The following is a 24,450-nucleotide window of genomic DNA, read 5'->3' as shown; positions in this document are numbered from 1 at the left end:
ATATATATGCATGTTCAGATTATGTTATAGTTGCTAGATGCATTCGTAGTGTAGGTATAAGGCCATGGTAAAGAAGCGGAGAGTAGTTGATGTGTGGTTTAATAAGATTAGTGACTTAGAGTCAGATATCGATGTTATTCTATTGGTATATATGAAAAAAAGGGATTGGGGGAGAAGTCAGAGTTATTGTCTCCGGTCAGGCCGCTCTGGTAGGAGGAATACCGTTGTAGCGAAGTCGTCAGAGCGGGATAGGTCTTGCCATTGCGGTCCAGTACAGTTATGAGGTAAGACTTAGTTCACTTAAATATTTACCTCTTCCAAGTGAGATGTTAATTATTCTAAGGCCAGGTGTTGGTGTGAAAGCTAAAGGTAATAGATTTGTTAGACAGAGTTAGTAGTAGCCCGTCGTTTGAAAACTTCTCTATGTGATAAAAGGGTCAGGCCTTGATTTGTATTAGAGTTGGCAGCAGACCAACTAGAAGGGATGGGAGTTAGGCTTGAACAAATTTAATGAGGTTATCAAGAATAGTAAGAGTTGCGCATAAAAGTTTGGCGGTGTATTTCTTAAGAGCATATTTTCTTCTCGTTGATTTCTTTATATTATGCGGTGGGTATCAAATTAATCGATGATGTCTACCAGTACGTATTGCTTGTACTGATACTGTTCTTGCTATGCCACTTGGCATAGTCTGGTTGCAGGGTCAGTGATGTTTCTTAGGTGAAGACAAAGATGATTCTCCAACAACTTCTACTCTTCCTTCCTTATGGTGGGAGTTGTGTTATTACTTTATTTATACTTTGTATCTTTAGAAGCTCTTATACCTGTTTAAACTAGTATTCTAGTAGGTGTTAGTATGTTTCTAGTAATAAAACTTAAGAGTTTTAAAATTTTCATTCATGGTGTATTCCTGACTTTTTAGGTTGGTATTTGGCAATTGTTAAATTTCCGCATGTTATTTTTAAGGGTTCTCCTATCTAGATGTTAGAGAAGGTGCCTGCACGATCCGGTGGATTGGGTCGTGACAACTTATTATGCCATGTGGCATGGAAGGGGTGTATTTCAGCTTAGTTCGTCAAGTTGAGGGGTGTTCTTAAGTCTGTCAATAGTTCAGGAACGAAACCAATAATCCGTGCCAAATTCGGAGGTATTTTTAATGCTTCTCTAAAAAAATAAGGCTGATGTGGCCTTTTTTTTTAACCATTTCATGCGCTTAAATAAATTGTAGGCACTTGTTATGTCATGTGGCACGAGAGGGGTGTATTTAAGCTTAATTCGTCAAGTTGAGGGATGTTTTTAAGCCTGCCAATAGTTCAGGGACGAACCAATAATCTGTACCAAGTTCAGGGGTATTTTTGATACTTCTCTCTTTTTTTTAAAATAAAGAAACTTAGAAAATAATAGAGAAAGACTTTAAGAGAAAAAAATATTGTGGTGTTGTCAAAGGAAATTATTTTATTAATAATCCACATACATACATTTATAGCAATAATTTCTGACTAAAAATAGAAAAATATGCTACTAAGCTTATCAGTGAAACTCAAATAACAAACAGAAAGAAAGTAACTCCTAAATTCAAGTCACACGGGACTCTAATAATTTAAAAATTATATAAGTTATCTACTTATAAACTGGCATTTAGAGAAAATGTAGCTAGTTTGTTTTGTGCAATATCCTGAGACATATCGTCAACACTCCTCCTCGGATCAGGAATTGTAGATTGTAGCCTCATCTGAAATAGACCTCGTGAATAAATCTATCAATTCATCTTTTGTATTACAAGGCTTATGTGCATTTTCTGTTGGATTAATTGAGAAGTTTTTACTTCTCATTTCAACTTGTAAAATTTTCTACTTATTAAAATTAAAGATTTGACAATATTTGTCTCCAAATAATAATATAAATCTTTTTTCTATTAGCTGGACAACACTCAACAAACTTTTATCAATATTAGACAAGTAAAGAAAATCTGCAATTATTTTTGTACCTGAACTTGAATTGATTGTAACGGACCTTTTTCCTTTTGAAGGAATATAGTCACCATTTTCAATTCTGACTTTCTTAACTTTCATAGACATAAACTCTTTTAAAAAAAAGATTTATGTCATATGTCATGTGGTTTGTACAACCACTATCAATTATCCAAAAATTAGATTTTTTGGTTGCATAGTAGGTTGCCACAAATAAGTGGTCTTGTTTTTCTTTGGTAGTGACTTGGGCCACTGCTTCATCTTTTTGAAATTGGCTTTTACAAATCACAGCTTCATGACCAACTTATTTGCAAATTCTAGACTATGCATCTGGCCTCTTCCAACATTTATATGTTGGATGTCCATTTTTGCCACAGTACTTACAAGGTGGGTAATTCTTCAAGAATTTACCTTTGCTTTGAGTTTTGTGGTTGGTTGTTAATACTCCTTCAACCATGCCATCTTGCCTCATAAGCTTCTTTTGCTCTTGTACCTGCAATGCATTTAATAATTCTGCCAAAGTGATCTTGGACAAATCTTTTATATTTTCCAAGATAGTTATAGATACTTCGTATCTTTCAAGCACTGTAACAAGAATTTTTGCAACAATTCTCGAATCTTTAAATTTAGTGCCAAGCAATCCTACCTCGTTAATAATGCTCAGAAGTTGGTCTGAGTGCTCTTTGACGGTCTCAGATTTCTTTATCTTTTGCAACTCGAATTCCCTTATCAAACTCAAAACTTTCATGTCCCGTATTCTTTCATCTCCTATGTATTCTTCCTTCAGATAATCCCAAATTATTTTTGCTGATTTGAGAGCCATAACTTTCGTGAAAAATGTTGTAGACACATCATCAAACAAAGTTGTTTCAGCCTTTGATTTTCTTATTTTGTTTCCTTTTTATTTTTGATCTGGGCCACTATGGCATTATTGGGTTGCGGAAGAACATCATAATCCTTTTTTACGACCTCTCAAAGATCTAAAGCCTCAAGTCTCCATTCTTACTATCCAGAGACGATAATTTTCACCATCACAATAGGAGGATCTATCTGAGAAAATCTATTTTCACAATTCATCTCTCACTCACAAGTCCCTCAAGAAAATGACTCTAGTTATCAATTGTTGATTTTTTTCAATAAAGAAACTAAGAAAATAACAGAGAAAGAATTTGAGAGAAAAAATACTGCAGTTTTGACAAAGGAAATTATTTTATTAATAATTCACAGACATACATTTATAACTCTAATTTCTAACTAGAAAAAAGAAAAATATGCTACTAACTAATCAGTAAAATTCAAATAACAAATAAAAAGAAATTAACTCCTAAATTCAAGCCACACATGTATCTAATAAAAATAATTTTAAAATCCTAAAAGTTAGCTACGCATAAACTGAATTTCTGTAAAAAAAATAATCTTTTAGAGAAAATGTAGCTAATTGTTTGATTTTTGCAATATTCTGAGACATATCTTCAACACCTTTGAACTAAAATGGCACGATTGTGATCGAATACAAGCATATGATCTTCTAATTTAAGGAAAAAGGGTTATACAAATAGTGGGTGGGGTGGGACTTCAAAGCTTCTTCCATGAAAACCCTAAAGAAAGAGGAACAAAAATAATAATTTCTCTCATACCTTCTATTCTCTACGGGCCACCAAAACAGAACATTCGCCTCAATGTGAAACGACAGCACGCTTGGTACGGAAAAAGCTATCTCATAACATAATGTTTTGACACATCACCTAAAGCTATTTGGAGCATGTGAACGTGCAACTTGAGATTGATTGTTGATCTTCTAAGGGTCAATATGATCACCTTTAGCTGTAAGGCGATTTTCTAGGTGAAGCCTATTTTGGATGCCCAGCCATGTGCTAGTCCTACACGGACAGGCATTTGAGACTTTTTGCAACTTATCGAGGATGGTCTCTTTTATTATCCCCGGATCACCACAGGTGTTCCTTCATATTTGATTATACCACATTCATGGTGTGTTTGCTCCTTTCACCGAATCTAATTTTATCCTATACAGATAGTCCTCCACCTTTCAGATACCTAATCCAATACGTATCCAAAAAGTGCATGATCCTTAACTCTGATTCTAGAACTGTAGGCGCCTTGGTGTTTTGTCTTTTGGTAAAGGAATGATAGTGTCGTAATGCCTGCATTGCCTCGTCTTACATTTATTGAATATTCCTTGACAAGATATTTTACGCCTTGTTGCCTTATATAATACCTTGTTAAGAAAAAATCTTTCGGGAAAAAAAACCTAGGTCGAGGAAAGGAGTGCAAGGGGTGCATTTTGCTTCCTTGAGTTTTTTTCTACTCCGGGATAGTCTGTGATAGGAAGTTGATTCCCTTCGAGTCTTCTTAATGTGCTTTCGATTGTACCATATTCTTTTATATTCCTTCATTTAATAACTTGAAAGCGATTAGTTAAAACTAAAGGAATTTTACCTGTATTGGTGAGAAAGTGTGTTCATATTGAGTTAAAAGAGGTCATATTCCTTGTTCTTCTCTCTTTTACTTTTTCTTTTTTTTTGTTTTCTTTTTCTGTCCCTTTTTGTGTAGGATGAATACCCAGTGGATGCATAATTTGCCTTCTTTGGCTTGGTTATTTTTTTCGATGACTTTTTGTCTGAAGTTTAGCTTGTGGCTTGATTCGGATGAGTTTTGGGTCCATATGAAACTATAGTCTTTTTTAGAATAGTCTGAAATGATACTCTTGGAGTTTACAACATTTCACTAGCTAACAATATGCTAGCTCTGATACCAATATAAAGTAATTAATGAAGAGCATTAGATTTATAGTCTTAAGAAGCTGAGAAGAAGAACAATTTCTGAACAGAGTTGCAACAATGTAACTAAAATAGTATGATTTAGGAGAGAGAGAGAGAGATTGTTTCATATCAACATAAAATCAATTACAAGGATCCTTACCAATTAATAGACTGGAATAGTTGTTGGTCCACGACTAAGCAAATTGAATCGTAACTAACTTTCCCTCCAAATGCTAACCTTACGAAATGACTATTACAACCCTATCCTTACTTTGACATATTAGCAACTTTTTACATACAATGGAACAAAAATAAAAAATACATTTGGATAATTTATATACTAAAGTTTACCTAAATATATTGCTGATAGTTTCATAAGAGGCCAATCATGAATAACAAACCAAAAGAAAATAAATGAGAAAGTTAGAGCCACCAAAGAATCAATGAATCTTGATCTTCAGAAATTTCTTGTAAAAACCAACCCTTGTTAGTCTTCTGCTCTAATTTGGATGGCTCAAATTACCCATAAACCAGTTGAAGCATATTAATTTACATCATATCCTCATGCAGGAAGTAGGTTTTCTTCCAATGTATTTGGAGGAGGTACATTAGGAGCAGTAGATTTTTCTGACTTGGAAAAGACAATGAGAATCTGCATCAAGACTAGGACCAAGACCAAGAAAACTGCACAAAATACAACTCCTCCCCAAGAGAATGGACACCACTCAAAAAACTTTATAGCACTGAAGAAAAGGAAACCTGACCAACAGATAACAACCTGCATGTCAACAAATAATCTAGTTGTTAAACAGGAAAACAAATGGAAGTGACACAACTGTGGGACTAGCTAGTTTATGAATTTGCTCCCTCCTCACCATTAAGGATTTTTTTGGTCTTCCAATATCTTGACATTCTTGGTCACCAAATGAACCCGTAGCAAGATGCCGGTCCAATAAAGCATCCTAACAGCAGTGAAAGAAGGATAGAAGCATCAAGAGATATATATCACAATTAACCAGAATAAGTGACAACTGAGTGCTTTGTGACAAGTCAAAGCATCAATGTACAATATTACAATGTGAACTTTGTTAGATGTCCCACATCGGATCAGAGTATGGACTGTTATCTCTTTATATGGTTTTGGAAAATCCTTACCTCAAGAGCTAGTTTTTGAGGTTTAGTTAGGCTCAAGGTTCATTGCCTTCACATGGTATCAAGTCAAACCCATCCCTACTCTTCGTTTACTAGTGTTGGGTCCATGTTGTATTTTCCATGCACCAGATGTCTAGTCTTTGATCGGACAAGGTATGTTAGTCCGACATTAGTTAAGCGTACAGGTAATTGTTTCCTTATATGGTATTGAGTAATCCTCACATCAGGAGCCAACTTTAGAGATTGAGGTAGGCCCCAAATTCCTGTTCTTCCTGAACTTCGGAGTGTTCACACACTCCCTAGTTCCATTGTTTCCACTATGGAGCACCTAGTCCCCACCAACCCCAAAACCTTCTCAGAGAGTCTTAGAGAGATAAATGATCTAGACATGGTATTCCTGACAGTTTCAAATTCTACAATAAATCAACTACGCCTTAGTGTATCAAATTCTACCTTTACAACAAAAACATCTCTGCACCATTGCGCAATGCCACTCTCATCTTCTGGTAATTCCTGCATCAAACGGCGTTCAACACGCACATGGACCTAACAAGAGACAAGACAGATAAAATGTAAAATCATCATGAGTGGGAACCCAGTCATATGCCCACAAACTGCAATGTATGGAGCGATCCCTAATGCTTGATACCATGCTTACTACTTTGCAAAACATAGAAGACATTTAAAAAATCCCACTTTTACTAAGAATCTACCTAAAACTATGATTATATGTGAGCACTGCAACAAATCAAAATTAAATAAAGAACTGATCCATTCATCTACAACTCAAGCCAGAAATTAGAACTCAGAAAATAGATACTTTTAAAGAACAGAACTATAGAAACTTGATAACTTTATGTTGATTGTGTTAATTAATTAGCATGATTTTAGGAGACTTTATTTTTCCTTTTCCTAGCACTATTATAGGACTAGAATATTATTATTGATTGTCTTTCCTTAATCAGTTAGGTAGGATTCACTTGTATAAATAGTTAAATACCCCTTCTCGTGGGATGTGAAGACATACTGAAATACAAAGAAATCTTTTCTTCTTTCTCAAACCATACACTTAATTGAATTGTTTTATAAAAGAAAAAAGAAAATAGATAGGGAGAGAGGATAGAATGGAGAATGTAGAGATAATTAAGGAGATGGAAGAGAGGAAATCCTTTGCTTCAATAACTTTAGCCCATTCTGTGAACACTAGTGCCACATTTCTTTTGGTTCCTGTTTATTCTATACTAAGAACCAGTAATCCTTAAGGCAGATTCTTCATAACTTAAGAACTGCTCAATCCAATCTATAATTAAAACAGCAAACTGAACTTGTATTTTAGGGGACAGCGCATATTTTGAGCTTTTTCAGCTGAAAGTACAGTTTTATCGGTTTGGTTTTCCTGTAAGATAAAGGTTTGTTAGTGGAGCTCTAGAATAGATACTGCTCCACCCTTGTGAGCATGTTTTATAACATAGTTTCTTGTATCTATTCAACTGACATTCGTCGTTCAAAACAAACAAGTATAGAAAGTTTATTTATTTGTCAGAAACAACAGCATAACTGCAGCCTCAGTTTTATGCAAGCACCAGTTGACTCAAGTGGGAACAATGGACTAAGAACAAAAATAAATGTAATTGTTGAAGTGTGTGTGACCATCTCATCTAAAGGCTTAAGTTGTTAGAGAGAATAAACTTTTATTTATTAATTATGTCTTTCAACACACCCTCTCACGTGCGGTCTAATTCTTTTTCACTGGCCAAGCACGAGGATTTTTATTTTTTTTTGATAATAGGCAGCAGTGAGACTCAAACCAGATCTTAAGCAGTGAATAATGACACATCAACGAGCTTTGTGGACAATATAATCATAGCATTTTGATACCATATTGAGAGAGAACTGCCGCAATTCTCAGATCTTTACGATCTTAAGAATATGTTGGGTGTTTGCCCTGACTTTCCTAACATAATTGGGTTTTCCTTTTTCTAAAAGGAAAACACAGTCTCCATATTTGGCTAGTCTTTTTTCTTGTAGGAAAATGTTTATGACTATATAAATAGAGGCTCATTCCTTCTAACTTGGTTTGAGAGTTTTGTTTAGGATGAGAATTTATGAGACACAAGTGTTACGTTAACACTTGTGTGAACCTCTTCTTATTCCTTGTGAATTATGTGAGGTTATTTCTCTCGATATTGTATACTCTCTTTTATATAGTGGATTGTTCATCTCCCCTTGTGGATGTAGGTCGATTGACCAAACCACATTAAATGTTTGTCTCTTTTTGGTATATTTCTCGTGTGTCTTCTTACTTATGATCTTTCAAGGTTCGCTTTGCTAGCTTCCCCATGACATTTGATTATTTCGGTCCTAACAGAATAAGTGTAGAAACCCTTTTTATTAGAGTTTTGTGTAGAGGGCAAAAATAGCCCATGAAATCATAACCCGCTCAACTCGTCCAAGTTTGGGCTGATTATTGATCCGCCCATTTATTAGCTCAGTTCAACCCATATTACTCCATCAAAGTTTGGCATGATATCTAGCCCAAATGATTCATGAGAAATCTTATCGAAATATTTTTAAAAAGATAACGCTTTATTTGATATGTTATATATAGTCATAATAAAAAAAAAAACTTTTATAAGGTATTTAAATTACAAAAGAATAAATAAAGCAATAAAAAATAGTAAAAGTTGAGTGGGTTGGGTTTTGACTCGCATTTTAACCAATTTCAGCCCAAGTAACTTTTGGGTGGGTCAATAACCCGTCCATTTATTAACTTAACCCATTTTGACCCATCCAAATTCAGCTCAACCCACCGATTTGCCACCTCTAATTTTGTGTATACTGAAATGTATACTAACAATATCAGTTTTGGGAAGTGAACAAGTACATAGGTATGAACTTACCACAGAAGAACATCCCCTAAGCATTCTTAGCAATGTCGGTTGAGGCTTATCTTTAGGAATTGCAAGCGTTATATCATAAATTGCTGGAACAATGGAACGCAAATGGCTTACTGATGCAACAAAACCCTGAGGAGAAAAAACTACTAGCTATCAGATAATTGTTGACAGAAATTTTTTCCTTAACCATATGCAGAACAATAGATAGCATAGACAACTAGGCTACGCGTAAACAATGTTGTGAATGTTAAATCCAGGATGAGGAACTGTTACTTTCACCACATTTAAACCACATATAAGTTAGAAAGACTATGTCACCTTGGTTCGTGGAATCAAAACATTCCTTGGGATAGGTTTTCCTGCAGAAACAGCATATTCTTGAGCTGCTAAAAGCTTTGCATGTGTGAAGCGAGTTCCTTCTACAAAAACAGCCAACCAAAAAGGTTGGTGGAAATCATTTAGCTCTCGGAATCCTGACTGCAGTAAAGACCGAAAGAAGAAATAAATGCAACAAACATAAGTAGAAGATCACAGACCAAACAGATAAAGGTAGAGGATGGTACCTTCAAGATGTTTTCATCCTTGGTCCAGCTTCTCTCAAGACTGATACAACCAGAAAACCACATTGACCATCCTAAAACCTGCAAGTCAATATTTCCTTTACCATTGATCCAAGGAAGAAGGATTAATGCATTCCTCATTCAAAAAGCAGTATATTTTCCGAAATGCTGTAGCACAATGATGAGTTGATAGCATTGAGATCATTTTACTAGATTTGTTAAGTGTATTGAGCATCATAGGCGAATATTGACCCAGTCTCTTCGGGTATCATACACTTCAAACTTAAGATTTGCAATAGTTTATGCATTTTGTTGGTCTTATTATGGACAACAACAACAATAACTATGTTGACTACTTGCTTCTTGTTGGGTTTTTTAATCTAAAACCAGTAATTTATTTGATTAAAGTTACATGAACGGATGAACCCATAACTCCTTTGGTTCAATAATTGACTCTTGAATGATTAAGTTGTTGTTTTAACTAACAGTATATGTTATACTACTTAATGCTTTTCAAAAATCTTTACATTATTAGGTGTCGAATGGAGATGTAATGTATATATAACCAATTCATTGAATAGAATATAATCCCAAGTATAGATAAGCCCTATCAATATCTAGGCCAACTATAATATACATCATAATTGAAGTAGGCTTAACCGATTTCGTAATCCCTGAAAAGATAAAGAGGCTTCGAGATGCTCAACCATGATAGATACATAGAATCTAATGCATCTTTAATTGCATTGAGTGTAAAACTAGATTGGTTTATGGAACCTCTACCTTAAGGATATATAAGACACAATCATTTAAGGAGCTCTGTAAATTAAAGTAGGAATGCCACAATATTATTTTTTTTTGAGAAAGGAATCCCACCATATTATTAGAACCAAAACTTGAGTAATTGTGAATTAAATTATGACCAAATGACTGTAGGTGAAGTTGACACCCTATCATTATATTATTAGTTTGTGCTAATCAATCAATCATTCATTTAATCTCTTAAATGACTCCATAGGAAAGCACAACTATGACTATTGTAGTCTTCATGGGATCGACAACTCTACCCACTGCTCTACACTTGAAAGGTTATGGCTTTTGCTATTGTCATGCAGCACACATCACACAAGAAGCTGATTCTGGATAGTAGAGGAATATAGAATATAAGATGCTGGCTTGATACTTGGATAAGTCACACCTCTCTAAAAGAAGGTTTTTATGACGTCTAGTTTTCGTACCAATACTGCAGCCACTATAGCAATGCACAGCAAGCTATGGCTGTGAGATTAGATTTAGAAAGAATTGATAAGATTGGATATGTTAAAGAATGACCCAATTGCTAGGAAAATTGGAAGAGATAAAAGGTCTTTTAGATATGGTGTTTCATTGAGATAGGCACCAAATAGAGCAGCCTACAGTAACTATCTACATGGGGGATAGTATCAGCTTCTCTGCAAAAGAAGAGCACCTCTCACAGTGGCTTGATCGAGATTGTAGAAAATGAAGCTTTTTTCAGTTAAACTTTCAGAAGAAGGGTATGCCTACGTGTAACAGGTGTTAAAGGTGTTATGCTGAGAACAGTAATTATATGTTTCTGTTTCGCATTGTTGCTACTCGGCTTTGAAGCGTGTTCCTTAATCTGTGTGGTATTCAGTGGGTAATGCCTAGGACACAAAAGAACTCTCTTGATCTGGACAAGAATGCAAGAACAATAGACAGATTACAAGGATTTGGAATACTATTCATCATCCTTTCGTCCATGAGCACAAATCTGCAGTCATACATAGACTAAAATAGAGGCCTTTATCCATTGGCTTTTTTGTGGTATATCCCTAAAACCAATATTCGTTTCAATTTTTACATTTCCACCATTTCCTTGATGATTTTCTGTTGAATAAAATCTAACTTACTTTAATCAATCGAGCAATAACGCCTTAATCACAAAGTTCAACTTAACAAAATAAAAAGAACATTATCTTACCCCGTTGGGAAAGCTAACAAAAACCTTCAGAAAACTGAGGAAACCATTAATCTACGTAGAAATTATAAAGTAGTTTCCTTAAATGTATTAAAAAAAGAATATGAAGCCGTAATTATGGAAAAACCTAGATGAAGCTGATATGTTATAAACACAAGGTAGAGGAAACCGTGCCTGTCCTTTTTTCACTGTTAATTGATTTTATTCAAAATGGTGGAGAATAGTCTATGATTTATGTATCTTTGTAAAGCAATATTTAATTCTGCACTCTTTAGCTGAACACCATAAACCTCAGAATTATATAAAATGAAACTTGCATTCATCTGCAAATCCGACTTAGCAACAACTAGTACCAGAGAGCATATAACATAGTGAAGAATTCTGATGGTGTCAGAAACTTACTGGAAGATATGTTAGAGACTTCTTTGCCAAAGCAATTGTGCTACCGAGGCAACCTACACGCTGTTAATAACCATAGAGGAAAATATCAAAAGGTAGATCCTTCTGCTTCAACGGGGAATCAGAGTAAGTTTCTTCCCAAAAGATATCATGAGAACAAAATGAAGAGATTATAATGCTACTATTTTATATATAAGAAGCATAGACCCCATAAGTTCTACATAAAGAAAAAAGAGACCATTCTAAACACACAATTTTGTTCACATTCTAACAATGTAGACTAAAATGGAGGAACTGACATTTTGGGTTACTGGACCACTAGAGGTGAGAAATGACATATCAAAGATTTGATATTCAAGGTTTTCATAACTTAAGAAATGGATGCTTCTAGAAAGAGGGGATTTTGATGCATCAAGAAAAAACAACAAATTGATGCTTCAAGAAAGAGAGAAACTAAAGTTGAAGTAGACAAGCACCTGAGCTAGAACCCATCCAACAAGCCAGTCAATGTCACTTCTATGGTTGGAGATTATTAGTGCTGGCTCTTTTCCTGAAATCAGTTATTATCAAAGAATTCAATAAAGCTTACACAGGATAAATGAAGATACAGAAAGCTTATCTAGGGAAAGTATTCAGGTATCAAAGCTGATGGAATTTTCTTACCCATGAACCCATAAGTTTCTTGATCTGTGTATAGCTCAACCTAGCAGGAAGCACAAAATACTACAGAGTTAGTTTTAAAACACTAACAGAAATCAATATGGTGAATGTTTTTAATGCAACCCTTTCTTTAAATACTCAGGAACTTTTTCTACCAGAAAACGAATTTTGTTTTGTATTCCACATGCATAACTAAAAGACAACTTCGCTGCCACATAGATGGCCCAACTCATAAAATAGTTCTTAAGAGAAACGGGATGAACTTCTCTTTTTCTTCCTACTACGGATAATTCTTTTAATCAGATTATCAATTAGAACTCATTCTGGACTGCTTCCCAGTGCCGAAAATATTACTCTACAAAAAGTGGAGTTAATTTCTTAGTTACTTAAGCCGTCTGAAACTATTTCCAACAAAAATTGTTCAACAAACACCTGGAAATAGTACCATAACAAGTTTGAGGAAACTTCTTTCATTTTCACTCTCCCTCCTTTCGTACCATCTCCTTACAGTTTTCCTTTTTATTTTTCCCTGTAGGTATGCTTATTGTCAGAGTGGGTAAAAAGTCTCACATTAGTTGGGGAATGGACTAGTGGTCTCCTTATATAGACTTAGGCAATCCTCCCCTCATGAGCTAGATTTTGGGATTGAGTTAGGCCCAGGTGTCATATATTTTACATGGTATCAAAGCCATGTCCATCCCCGTTTGAACTCCAAGTCCACACTCCAGTTGGGCCTAAGCGTGAAGGGGGGTGTTAGAGTGGGTAAAAAGTCCCACATTGGTTGGGAAATGGACTAGTGGTCTCCTTATATGGACTTGGGCAATCCTCCCCTCATGAGCTAGCTTTTGGGATTAAGTTAGGCCCAGGTGTCATATCTTTACACTTATTATTTTGGACTTTGGACATGTTTCATTAGTTAAACTGGTATTGCTGCTGGGTGTAGATGACAACAAGATTCGCTAGGGAAAATTCTAATTATGAGTTTGGTAAAGGAGGTGCCTGAGGCAATGCAACTCAATTTGTGGGCAGGGAGGATTACCAAACCTATGACTTACTCTACCTGCTGGTTTTGATATTGGAACGGTTTGTTAATTACAGTAAGACATTGGAGGTAATTTATAAATATTATGGTGATTACTATAAAACAAGAAATAATGAGGATGAAAGCAGGCTCTTTATCTGGATGTAATATGCTGGCAGGTCTAGACTATATTCATATTGGCGATCTCTACTTTCATTGAATAATTGGCTCCAATGATAAAGATTTCTGTAAATATTCCATCATATATAGAACTTTCTCCTTTCTTCCGACCTTCTTACAGCACTTGATACTTTTCAATGGATAAATTCATTTATTAAGCAGAAAAAATATTTATTGATAACAACTAATGGAAATATTTCAGAGAATAACTCCCCTGCATTGAAAAGTATCCTTTAATAGTTAACAAAATGTTTTTTCTATGTGATAGATACTTGACATCTTTTAGATAGAGAAGTAAATATATTTTGAACCAATTAAAGGATATCAAAAACAAATTGACAAACAACTAGAGAAATCAATGTGAACGAAAATAACTCCCCCCTACTTGAGCAACATTCTGCCCATGTCATAGATAAGTAATTTACTTTAGAAAGAGAACTAAATTTGTTGATATGCAACTAAAGAAGCACAAGGGAAGATATTCCTTAAATTGAACAGTTCTGCTATAGTTAAAAGCAAAATTGTTTTTCTATGAAAGGTACGTGATTTTTCTTTTAGATAGAAAAATTAATTTGTTGAAATTTCTGTTATAGTGTAAAATAAAACCAAGAGTAAGTGTCAGGATTTTGAAGCTCCCAAGATTTATTCCTGTCTAACTACACTATTTTTTTTCTTTTTACCAACAATCTAATTGAACCCCTCAAAGGGTAGAAACCATCTGTTCCATAAGTTTTCTTAGTATTCGCATTCAACTTGAGGGTGTTTATATGAGTTTCTTTCATTTGCTTCTTTTTCAACAATACAGTCATGTTCTCTGAGCAGCGAGTACTTCCCATCGTTATGGATGTTTCCGTGTTTCACTGTTTACCTCTTTCATTCTTCTTCTTGCTCTCTTAGCACTCCAATACTTTGTCCTAAAGCATATATTCAATATCAAAGAGGCCAGACAAGATTGGTCTGCCATCTAGAGGTGGAAAAAATGATGACTTTTAAAAGTATATTTACAACCATTTGCTAAAGACCAGAAAAAGTAAAAGACTTCTATATCATATGTTTTCCCACAGCCAAAGTGACGTCTGGCGACATGTTATCACTTCCCAGGAATCTGGAAGGATCTCAGGTGAAGTGCATTTTGAACATCAGATATAAGACTTTTTCCTTGCACTATGTGTTCTGGAAGTGGAGTATAAAAGCAATAAAGCGACCTCTATCACAGAATAAAAGAAGCTATCCAGAGTCTATCACCAGAGATGTTCCCTGCTTTGCTACTTGAAGTGTCTAACTACAAGTCCGACGATAGAGCTATATCTCTATCTGGCCCCAAATTGGTTATCGACTGGATTAACTACTCTTGGATTTTCGAGAAAGCCTGAATATTATCAATGGGCAACTTTATAAGAGTACTGGCAAACCTACTAAAGCCAAAGAGTAGATTACCCTGATATAACTCTCCACCAAAACAGTCTTGTCAAAGAGGAGGGGGGACACTTGTGTATCTTCTAATTTTATTTGAGATGAACATAAGTTGAACTGCAAGAAAAGAAAAGCAGTACTTGAAAAAACCTTGTGCTCCCTTTTCTTCGGCTCTTGAAGAAAGCTGGAGTTTAGAATTCTTAAAATCCTTACTTAAGGATGTGGTACTTCAGATGGGGAAACTAAAATTATAATAATTATGTGGAAGCACATTTAAGTCACCACCAAGCTATGTTGCTCGGACCCTTCAAAAATGTCAATGGGTACATATCGGATTCTCCAAAAGTAGTGTATTTTTGGAGAATCCGACATGTGAGCAGTATCGAAAGTGAAGAGTCCACGCAACTTAGATACCAAGAGCATTATGGTTCTAAATTCCAGTAAATGCTTAGAGAATCTAAACATATTTGGAAACAAGAAAAACAGTAACTTAAATAATGACCCTAGCACAAAATGCAAGTAGCTAGAAATGCATAAAAGTAAACAATAAAATTTAACAACAGTCTTCAAACACCTTAACATTTGCCCACCAGTCGAAAAGCCATACGATTTCCAACCATAACAATTCTGTGACTTCTTTGTTTATCCTTCTGAATATGTTTTTTGAAAAGGGTCGAACTAGAATGAAGAGAAGTGCCTGCAAGTAAAAGCATCCAAGAAAATCATTTGAGTGCAATTCTATATAAAATGTGATCATGTAAGAATAGGAAGACTGCAATCGAACAGCAAAATAAGCTAACATCAAACACAATGATTCTACAATTGTTATTGTTCAGTAGATTCTGGTAATACTCATGAATCTTAGAGTGGAAAAATAGGCAACAAATAAAAATAATTGAAACAAATTGGTCGTAGTTTAGGCCTGTATCTTAAGAACAGAACAAAATGAAACAACAAGTTAAAGATTGTGGCGGATGAATGACATATCATCAAACAGATTATACTCACTGTTCCAAGCACAATGTTTAAAATTTTTAGTTAATCCCATACACTGGTTCACTGAATAGCCCAGTAAATCCACTTTGCAAAATTAAATATTACTCGCTCCGTTTCAATTTATTTGTTTTACTTTCACTTTTTAGTCCGCATCAAAAAGCACGGCTCTTTCTTGTTTGGCAATTCCTTAGTTTCTTCTTAAACTTACTTGTCAAGTCAAAATCGGACAAACAAATTAAAATCGAGCAAGTATAGTTTTAAACAACAACATACCAGACAAGTAGAATAATCAAAAACTTAAGAAAACCAACATTCCAATAGACAATGTGGGCAAAAAAGGAACAATTCAAATTAAGAATGCTGAAGCCATTATAACATGCATGAAACAACCCAAAAAAACGTTAAAAAAAAACGACGAACCCAAGAACATTAACAAAATACATAACAGATATTCCACGAATAACAAAAGCAACATGAGATCTAATTTAAAAAACACTTATTATATCAAAAAAAAAATTGTTAGAATAAGGATGAAATGTATATACCTGAATAAAGTTGATAATGAGGCCGGATAGAAGGAATAGGAGACCAATAGGAAGAATAATGGCAGCGGCGATTGCCATTTTGCTTAGAAATTAGGCACATCCAAAAATAATGGACATGTTGGGATGGTGGAATGGAAGAGGGATGTATAGTTGGCAATTTGACCAACTGAAATTTAAATAAATAAAAAATAAAAAATGTAAATGTTAAATTAGTTGAATTAATACATATCGAATACTAAATGGTTATATTAAAACGTGTTACTGGTTAAAAATTAACTATAACACTTTCGTGAGTTTTACATTCCTATTATCAATTATTTCTTTTTTCTATGTGAACTTTGGTGGAGGACAAGACGGGGAAGCAAGGTTGAGATGATTCGGACATGTGAAGAGTAAATATCTGAATGTTCCAGTGTGGAGGTGTGAGAAGTTGACTATGGATGGTTTCACGAAAGGTAGAGATAGATCGGAGAAAGTATTGGAGAGAGATGATTAGATAGGACAATGCACAGTTTCAGCTTACTGACGTGATCTTAGATAACAGGATATGGCGAGCATAGATTATGGTAGAAAGTTAGTAGATAGCAGTATGTGTGTTGTCTTGTTGTTCGTTTATATTAGTAGTCATAGTATTGCTCTTGTAGTTTCTTATTCTTCAATTTCTGTTACTACATGCTATTTCTTTGTTCCCTCAATTATCGTATTGTTTTATTGTAGTTTGTGTTCTGTTACTATCGGTTATTTTTTGTTATTTTATGTTTTTTTGTACTTTCATTACTCTTTTTTGGACTATTTTTTTTAAGTTGGATCTATCAGAAACAGTCTCTCTACCTTTGCGGTGTATGTAAGGTAGTCTCTCTAACTTCTTAAAAAATTTCTTGATGTTTTCTTGGAAATTCTTATGTTATGAATTCTAAAACTATGAGTTATGAAAGTTCCCAAATGTGAGACCTTATGATACTATCTTATTATTCTCTAACTTCAATATTATGATATGATATGTGTCCCTCATGGATGCAAAACTATGATACATGAATTGTAACATTATGAAAGAAGTTTATGAAATGTGGTCCTTGAATGTTATGAATATGAGTATTTGGGATAACCTATGATCAGATGAGTTTAAGGGAGCTAAATAGTTAATCGAGAAGGCATAAGTCTAAATGAAGAACGCCTGAAACTACATTTGTTGATGTAGGTTAATGTCATGATCCAAGCTAGGCTCAGGGTGTGACCCAATAATTAGAATCCCAATTGACTCCAATCAAGCCTCTTAGCATACATAGTATGACATAAACAAAATGAATTCATGAGTAGACATAAATGCGAGAGATAGTCTCAACATGAAAATCTCGAAATAAGGAGAATTCAAACATAATAGTCAACATGAATGACCCATACTACTATATATAGTTTGGCAATGCCTCTACTAAACCTAGACGGGGCATAAGACAAGCTTCTAGCTCACCAAACATAATGAAAAAATATAAATCTGAAAATATGGAAATAGCATGACGAGTTCGCCCTCGAATGATGAGGACTCACCAAAAGCTAACTTTGAGTAGATCACCAACTAGCTGCGTGCGGGAGAATGAGAGTCGGATACTACATTATAAGACAATGTAGGCAAAAGTATGCGTTAATACATGAAATATACTGAGTATGGAGAATATACAATGCATGTCATAAATCATGGTAATGCAATGACCAAGCTAAACATAATTAAAAACTTTTACAACATCACGTGAAATTTAATACATGATCAATGCAAACTTGTAAGAAAATCATAAGTCAAATGCAACATAGTGAAAGAATCATAAGTCATATGAGAGTCATAAGTCTTTGTGAGATCCATAAGTCCTAGTAAGTCATATGAGAGTCATAAGTCTTTGTGAGAGCCATAAGTCCTAGTGAGAGATACCGTTAACCAACATAAACCATGTGAGCTATAACATAGAGTCCGGTGATTCCCTCACACTCTGAAAAAGAGAGGGTCCATACTTGACAAGTTGAGAACCGCAACATTGCCTAAGTGGATTTATTAAGCTACTAAAGAATCAAGCCTTAACTAATGGGTGACCCTTTCTAAGGAATCAAGCCTCTATTAACGGGTGATCCTTCTTCCTATGATAACACGTAGTTATGAGACAATGGAATTTCTACCAATGGTCTCATGCCTCTACTAATGGGTGAGTCTCTATCCTAAGGTCTATTCAGTGCTAGATCAACTCTCAACGGAATATCATACATAATATACCATAAGCTTTGAAGATGGTAAGAATCTAGTAATACCAAGTTCATCATAAATGCTTGAAAATCATAAGAATAGCTCCTTCGATATATCATGACATCCTAACATATTCATAAATATACTTATCTAAAGTATCAAAATCATGATAAGCTTTTCATAAAGTTTATATTGATACTTCGTCTAGAAGCATTCTTAAAATCATAGTTCCTAAATTCATGATGCATGCATAAGTCTCAAATCATAGCTCATAGTCATAAAATAGTCATAATGCATGAGTTCATGTAAAAATCCTTGAAAACATGCAATTAAGATGAATTAGTGCATAATAAGATCATTGAGAATGAATAGAACCATAATTGAATGAACCCAATGCTAAATCATCAAAATCCTAGAACCATTGAATTGAAATTGATAGAAAAGGGGGAAAATCTTTGGGACTCCATGAATGGAAAGGATCCATGGATGAAATTCCTACTTACCTCGATGATCCTTAGCTATAAAATTGAAAAAGAAGACTGGAACTCTTGAAATCCTAGCTTGATAGAGAAGAAAACCTTAAGGGAGAAATCCTTGTGATCCTTAGAGAATTTTTGGTGAGTGAGAGGGAATGGGGTTTGTTTAAAAAGTTTGGATATTTATAGGCTTAGCAAATTACCCCAAAATGACATAGCTTGGACACCAATAGTATAGGAATTATCTAAAATACCCTTCATTAAATTTTGCTGAGAAAACCTACGAATGGGAACCTATGGGTCGTAGGTCTATTTACGGATCATGCAAAGGGCTCGTCAAATCAGACATCCAAAAATGGAGTCGACCCTACAACCCTATCCTATGGGGTCGTAGGACCCATTCGTAGATGTGGTGCACAAGAGGCTAAGCTACTGGAATATTATATCCATCCTATGATCTCCATCTATGGGTCGTAGGTAGGGCTGGGCATAAAATACCGAAAACCGAATTACCGAACCGAACCGGCTATTTCGGTATTTCGGTATTCGGTATTCGGTACTTCGGTTCGGTATTCGGTACCGAAATTTAATATTTCGGTATTTCGAGTTCGGGTTCGGTATTTATAATTTTCCCATTCGGTATTCGGTAAATACCGAATACCAAAATTATTTCTATTGGGCCTCCTAAAAATGTCTTTTAAACATAAAGGGCTATAGGCCCATTCCTACAATTTAACTAATGAAGTCCACTACTCCAGCCCAATTTTCCCTAACAGGCTAACACATTACACACTAACACTTAACCTAATCACCCCTATACTTCAGACTTCACAACTTCAGTCTTCACTCTTCAGATTGAGTCCACCGCTTTAGTCTTCACGCCGCCTTCAGCCCTTCAGCTTCACGCCTTCACCGCTTCACGCCGCCATCGGCTTCACTGCTTCACGCCGCCTTCACCTTCATCGCTTCACGCCGCCATTAGCTTCACCGCTTCACGCCGCCATCACCTTCACCGCTTCACGCCGCCTTCACCTTCACCGCTTCACTTGAATATAAGTTCTCTTTGCTTCTTCTCTAGTTCTCTTCCTCTTCCTCTTTCAGTCTTTCTTCACATTCTGTCTCTATTTCCCCCCAAATAATACGCGTACCCTAAATTCTATTTCTAATAGATTATGAAGTTTTTGTCTTTTTTTGAGTTTAGTTGAAAAAAGTGGACAAATATATCTATACACCCCATTTTCTGAACCAAGACTCACATATTTGTTGTATTGACATATTTGTTGTATTGACATTTTCTGAACCAAGACTCACACAAGACACAACACTTGCCTCCTAACTGTAAGTCATCCCATCCCTCTTTCTAATAACTACTCTTAATTTTTGTATATGGGAATGTGAATTTTTTATTTTATTTTGTGATTCTGCATATTATTTGTCTTTAAGATTGGCGTCGTAATGAGCCTTATCTCATAAATGTTGAAGAAGAAGATTTTAATAATCTTATGAAACTTGAATTTGGTATGTTTTTCAGTTTTTGTATTTTATTTTTATATTTTTTTACTTTGTTTAATTGTTGACACATTTTAAATTCTTTTTAGCTATGGATGATATTGACTGCATTGTTCAAGCTGAAAAACAGTGAAAGTAGATTTTGGATCACTTATAGATGTTGTGAATAGCTATTTATTGAGCAAAAATTCCAAGCTATGATGTATTGATGTAATGATGTGTTCTCAGTTCAAACTGTCTGTGCTTATTGTATCCTATAACACAACATCGTTACAATGAAGTTTTGTTCTCTGTTTCCTCTGCTGCTACCGTTTCTGTCTTCTGAGGCTTAGGTTTGATTGTAATGTTTTATAACATTAATTTAAGTCGACTAACTTTTTCAATGTCGTTCGACTAATGTTGGAAATTACTGCAACCTGCAACATCTGGAAGCATTTTCAGATTTTGGATCAATTATGCTATTGAGTGCTCTTGTTTGTTGCTGTTGTTGTGTGTTGCAGGTGTAGTTTAGCTGCTGCAGCTTATGTTTTTTATTGCTGTAGTTGTGTGTTGCAGGTGGCAATTATTGCTGCTGCTGGTGGTGTTATTGACTGTTGTTGTTGTGTATTGCAGGTGTGGTGTAGCTGCTGCAGCTTATATTGTTTGTTGCTATTGTTGTGTGTTGCAGATGTCAATTATTGCTGCTGCAGGTGGGTGTTGTTGATTGCTATTTTTTGTTGTTATTGTTATGTGTTGCAGTGTTCCCATATTTTTGATGAATTCATTCAAGTATTCAACACCCAAAGTTTCATCCTCTTACTGCTTATGTTTCTATTGCAGGTCCATAAACTGCTGAAGGTTGACTGGTTGAGCACTTGAGCCTTTCAATTCAGGGTGTTGCATGTTGTATGTCCTTGTTGTTACAGGTTGTTGCTATCCTGTTTTGGACTTTTGGTGGCTGTTGTATGTCCTTGTTGTTGTTGCAGGTTGTTACTCATCTGCAGATTTTAGAAATGCAGGTTGTTACTCATGTGCAGGTTGTTGTTGTTACTCATGGTGCTTGGCAATTCTATTCAAAGAAATAGTGCATTTCATCTTTCACTTCTCTGCTTTGCTTGTCAATGAATTAGCAGAGGTGTTAGATGTCCTCCATTGTAACACATTTCTCAGTACACTTAAAGCGATGTACATTGCAATCCAAGGCTTGAGAATAGTTATTGGACTTAAGGACTTTGTATTCTAAATTGTAAATTCTAATCAAGGTTCATGGTATTTTTTTTAGTCTTCATTATTAAACAGGTAAATGAAATATTCTTAGTCTGAGTTTTTCAGAATATTTCCTACATTTTTCTCATGCTTTTAAATGAAATCTTCACATCTTTTATTGTTGCTAATGTGAATATGATGTACTAACATATTTCGTGTGGACTTCAACTTCAATATGGGATTACCGAATACCGTACCAAACCGAATTTTGATTTACCGATTACCGAATTACCGAACCGAAGTTTGAAAGTTCGGTATTTGGTATATACTTTGAATTACCGATTACCGAATTTTCAAACTCAAACTTTGTAAATACCGAACCGAATACCGAATGCCCACCCCTAGTCGTAGGTCCTCATACGGCCCGTAGATGACTTTCATCTAAAGAGCCAACACTTATAAAAATTTTCAAACCTCAGAGCCTTTCCTATGACTGTTTTCTACGGTCCGTAGGTCCTTGTATAGGCTGTAGGTAGGCTCGTTCAAACTGTCATTAGGGAATTTCTGAAATCTTTTTCCTTGTTTTGACTTTCTAACTTTTGGGGTGTTACAGTTAAGGATTGTATCGTTGGTTCGAACGACTCCTTCTTTTATGCCTTTGATAAGGGCTAGTTATGGATCCATATGATATGTACACGTCTCTCATACCCGACATGGTATGAGATAACTAGCTAATCGGGCCAAGATTAGACTCCATGCGCTCACATGATGGTTTATATCGGTTATTGTATTAGACTCCCATATCGAACTAAAATATGATGAAAGAGGTATTCTTAAGGCAGTATGAACAACCTCATATTTCTTAATCTTCATATGTTACGATTATGACTATGTTAGCTGCTTCCATTGATATGATATGTACGTTATATTTAATTCCTCCATTTTACATACAATGTTATTACGTATGTGCTTACACCGCTTTTGTTTGGGCCACAACATCTTTTTAATAAGGCAGACTCAGGTACGCAGACACGTGATCAGGTTGCTCGCTAGGTTTCATATCTTCTGCTATTGGTGAGTCCCTTTCTGTTTCTAGGCTAAATACTTTAGGAAGTTATGTTTCTTTTAAGGTATACCGGGGGCCTTGTCCCAATTGACACTATTCAGTTATGTTTAAAGACTTCTTAGACAGATGAATAGTTATGTTACATTTAGACCTTCGTATCCTTTCACAATTGTTTTAAATTTCTATGAGTAACGTTATGAAATCTGTTTTCTTATGAAACTTGTCTCTTCAAATGCTTTCAAATGTATTCTTCCACTTATGTTTAGATGTATGCTCATGTCCAATGCCATGTTATGGATACGCTCAGACCAGTAATGGCATCGAGTATCGGACACGTCCTGGATGTAAGCGCGGGACGTGACATGTGTAATCTAACTCATACTTATGTCGATGCTAAATAATCCTTCCAAAACTATATATGCTCATAATATATCATGTAAAGTATAATAGACCCTTGTGGTTGTGCCTTTTTCGGACCCTATGCATAGCGGGAGCTGTTGTCCCTTATATCATGTAAAGTAACTAAAATCATAGTGTAACTCTGTGCTCAAAAGTCTGATAGGTAAAATTGTATTGTTGTGAGCCTATGCTCAATTTTCTGTATTCAAAATCAAAAATTTGACTTTCATGAACATCTAGTTCTTCTTGCAAAATTACTTTTCAAAATAGATATAGTATAAATTAGTGAAAAGCATAATTTTACTCCAAAATCACAAAGTAAAATTTTCAAGATTTTATAAAGTAGTTTCAAAACATAAACAGGTTTGGGATTGAAACCCTACTTTAAATTCAAGTAATATAAGACTTTGAGTTGGGCTTTGCACGTTTGACAAGTGTTTTTTCAAATTAATTAGCCAAATACAAATTGTTTCACACCAAATATACTTTTGATTTTTTTTAAATATAAAAAATGAATTAATTTAAAAATTTAACCAAATAAACTATCTAATAAATTTGATGAGAAAATGCATAAATAGTCCCTTAACTATTGGAGTAGATCTAAAATGGTCCTTTAACTATATATTTACCGAATTTAGTCTTTTAACTATTCAAAAAATTATCAGGTTTGGTCCCTTAACTATATACTTATCGGTTTTAGTCCCTTAATAGTACACTTACCAGTTTTAGTCCTTTAAGTATTTAAAAACTTGTCAAATTTGGTCTCTATCCATTTTTTATGCAAATAACTTAGGTTCATATTAACAGAACCCATGCCTCAGTGACACTAAATCCTTAAGTTATTTTTTCAGCTGTTTTCTCTCTCCGCTATTTTTTCTTCAAATTAATCTTATGAAAGTAATCTTAACCTCAACGATTTAAAATAAAATTCATGAGAAAAGAAAATATAAGTCATAATTTTATTAGATAAAATGAAATATATTATTGCTATAATGACTTGAATATGCTAAAATTTATTATAAAAAGAAAAAAAATATTA

The 24,450-nt window shown here is 34.8% G+C and overlaps 2 protein-coding genes across 2 annotated transcripts; both read right to left on the bottom strand.

The window, feature by feature from the left end:
• Window positions 1-2,290: 2,290 nt before the first annotated feature.
• On the bottom strand, window positions 2,291-2,791 carry LOC129903740 (uncharacterized). The gene has a single exon (XM_055979282.1). It carries the CDS (start codon window positions 2,789-2,791, stop codon window positions 2,291-2,293), a length of 501 nt encoding a protein of 166 aa, XP_055835257.1.
• Window positions 2,792-4,856: 2,065 nt separating this feature from the next.
• Window positions 4,857-16,702, bottom strand: LOC129903017 (1-acyl-sn-glycerol-3-phosphate acyltransferase PLS1-like). Its single transcript, XM_055978493.1, has 11 exons — window positions 16,550-16,702; window positions 15,583-15,705; window positions 12,398-12,437; window positions 12,211-12,284; window positions 11,738-11,797; window positions 9,361-9,438; window positions 9,116-9,274; window positions 8,801-8,926; window positions 6,354-6,446; window positions 5,624-5,710; window positions 4,857-5,526 (listed from the first exon to the last, which is right to left on the bottom strand). The coding sequence occupies exons 1-11, from the start codon at window positions 16,625-16,627 to the stop codon at window positions 5,311-5,313; spliced, it is 1,134 nt and encodes a 377-aa protein (XP_055834468.1). The 5' UTR covers window positions 16,628-16,702; the 3' UTR covers window positions 4,857-5,310.
• Between the last annotated feature and the right edge of the window lie 7,748 nt (window positions 16,703-24,450).

This window comes from Solanum dulcamara, chromosome 9, assembly GCF_947179165.1.
Source record: "Solanum dulcamara chromosome 9, daSolDulc1.2, whole genome shotgun sequence".
Taxonomy (NCBI): domain Eukaryota; kingdom Viridiplantae; phylum Streptophyta; class Magnoliopsida; order Solanales; family Solanaceae; genus Solanum; species Solanum dulcamara.
Note: the sequence above shows the minus strand (reverse complement) of the source record. Positions and strands in the feature narration are given on the sequence as shown.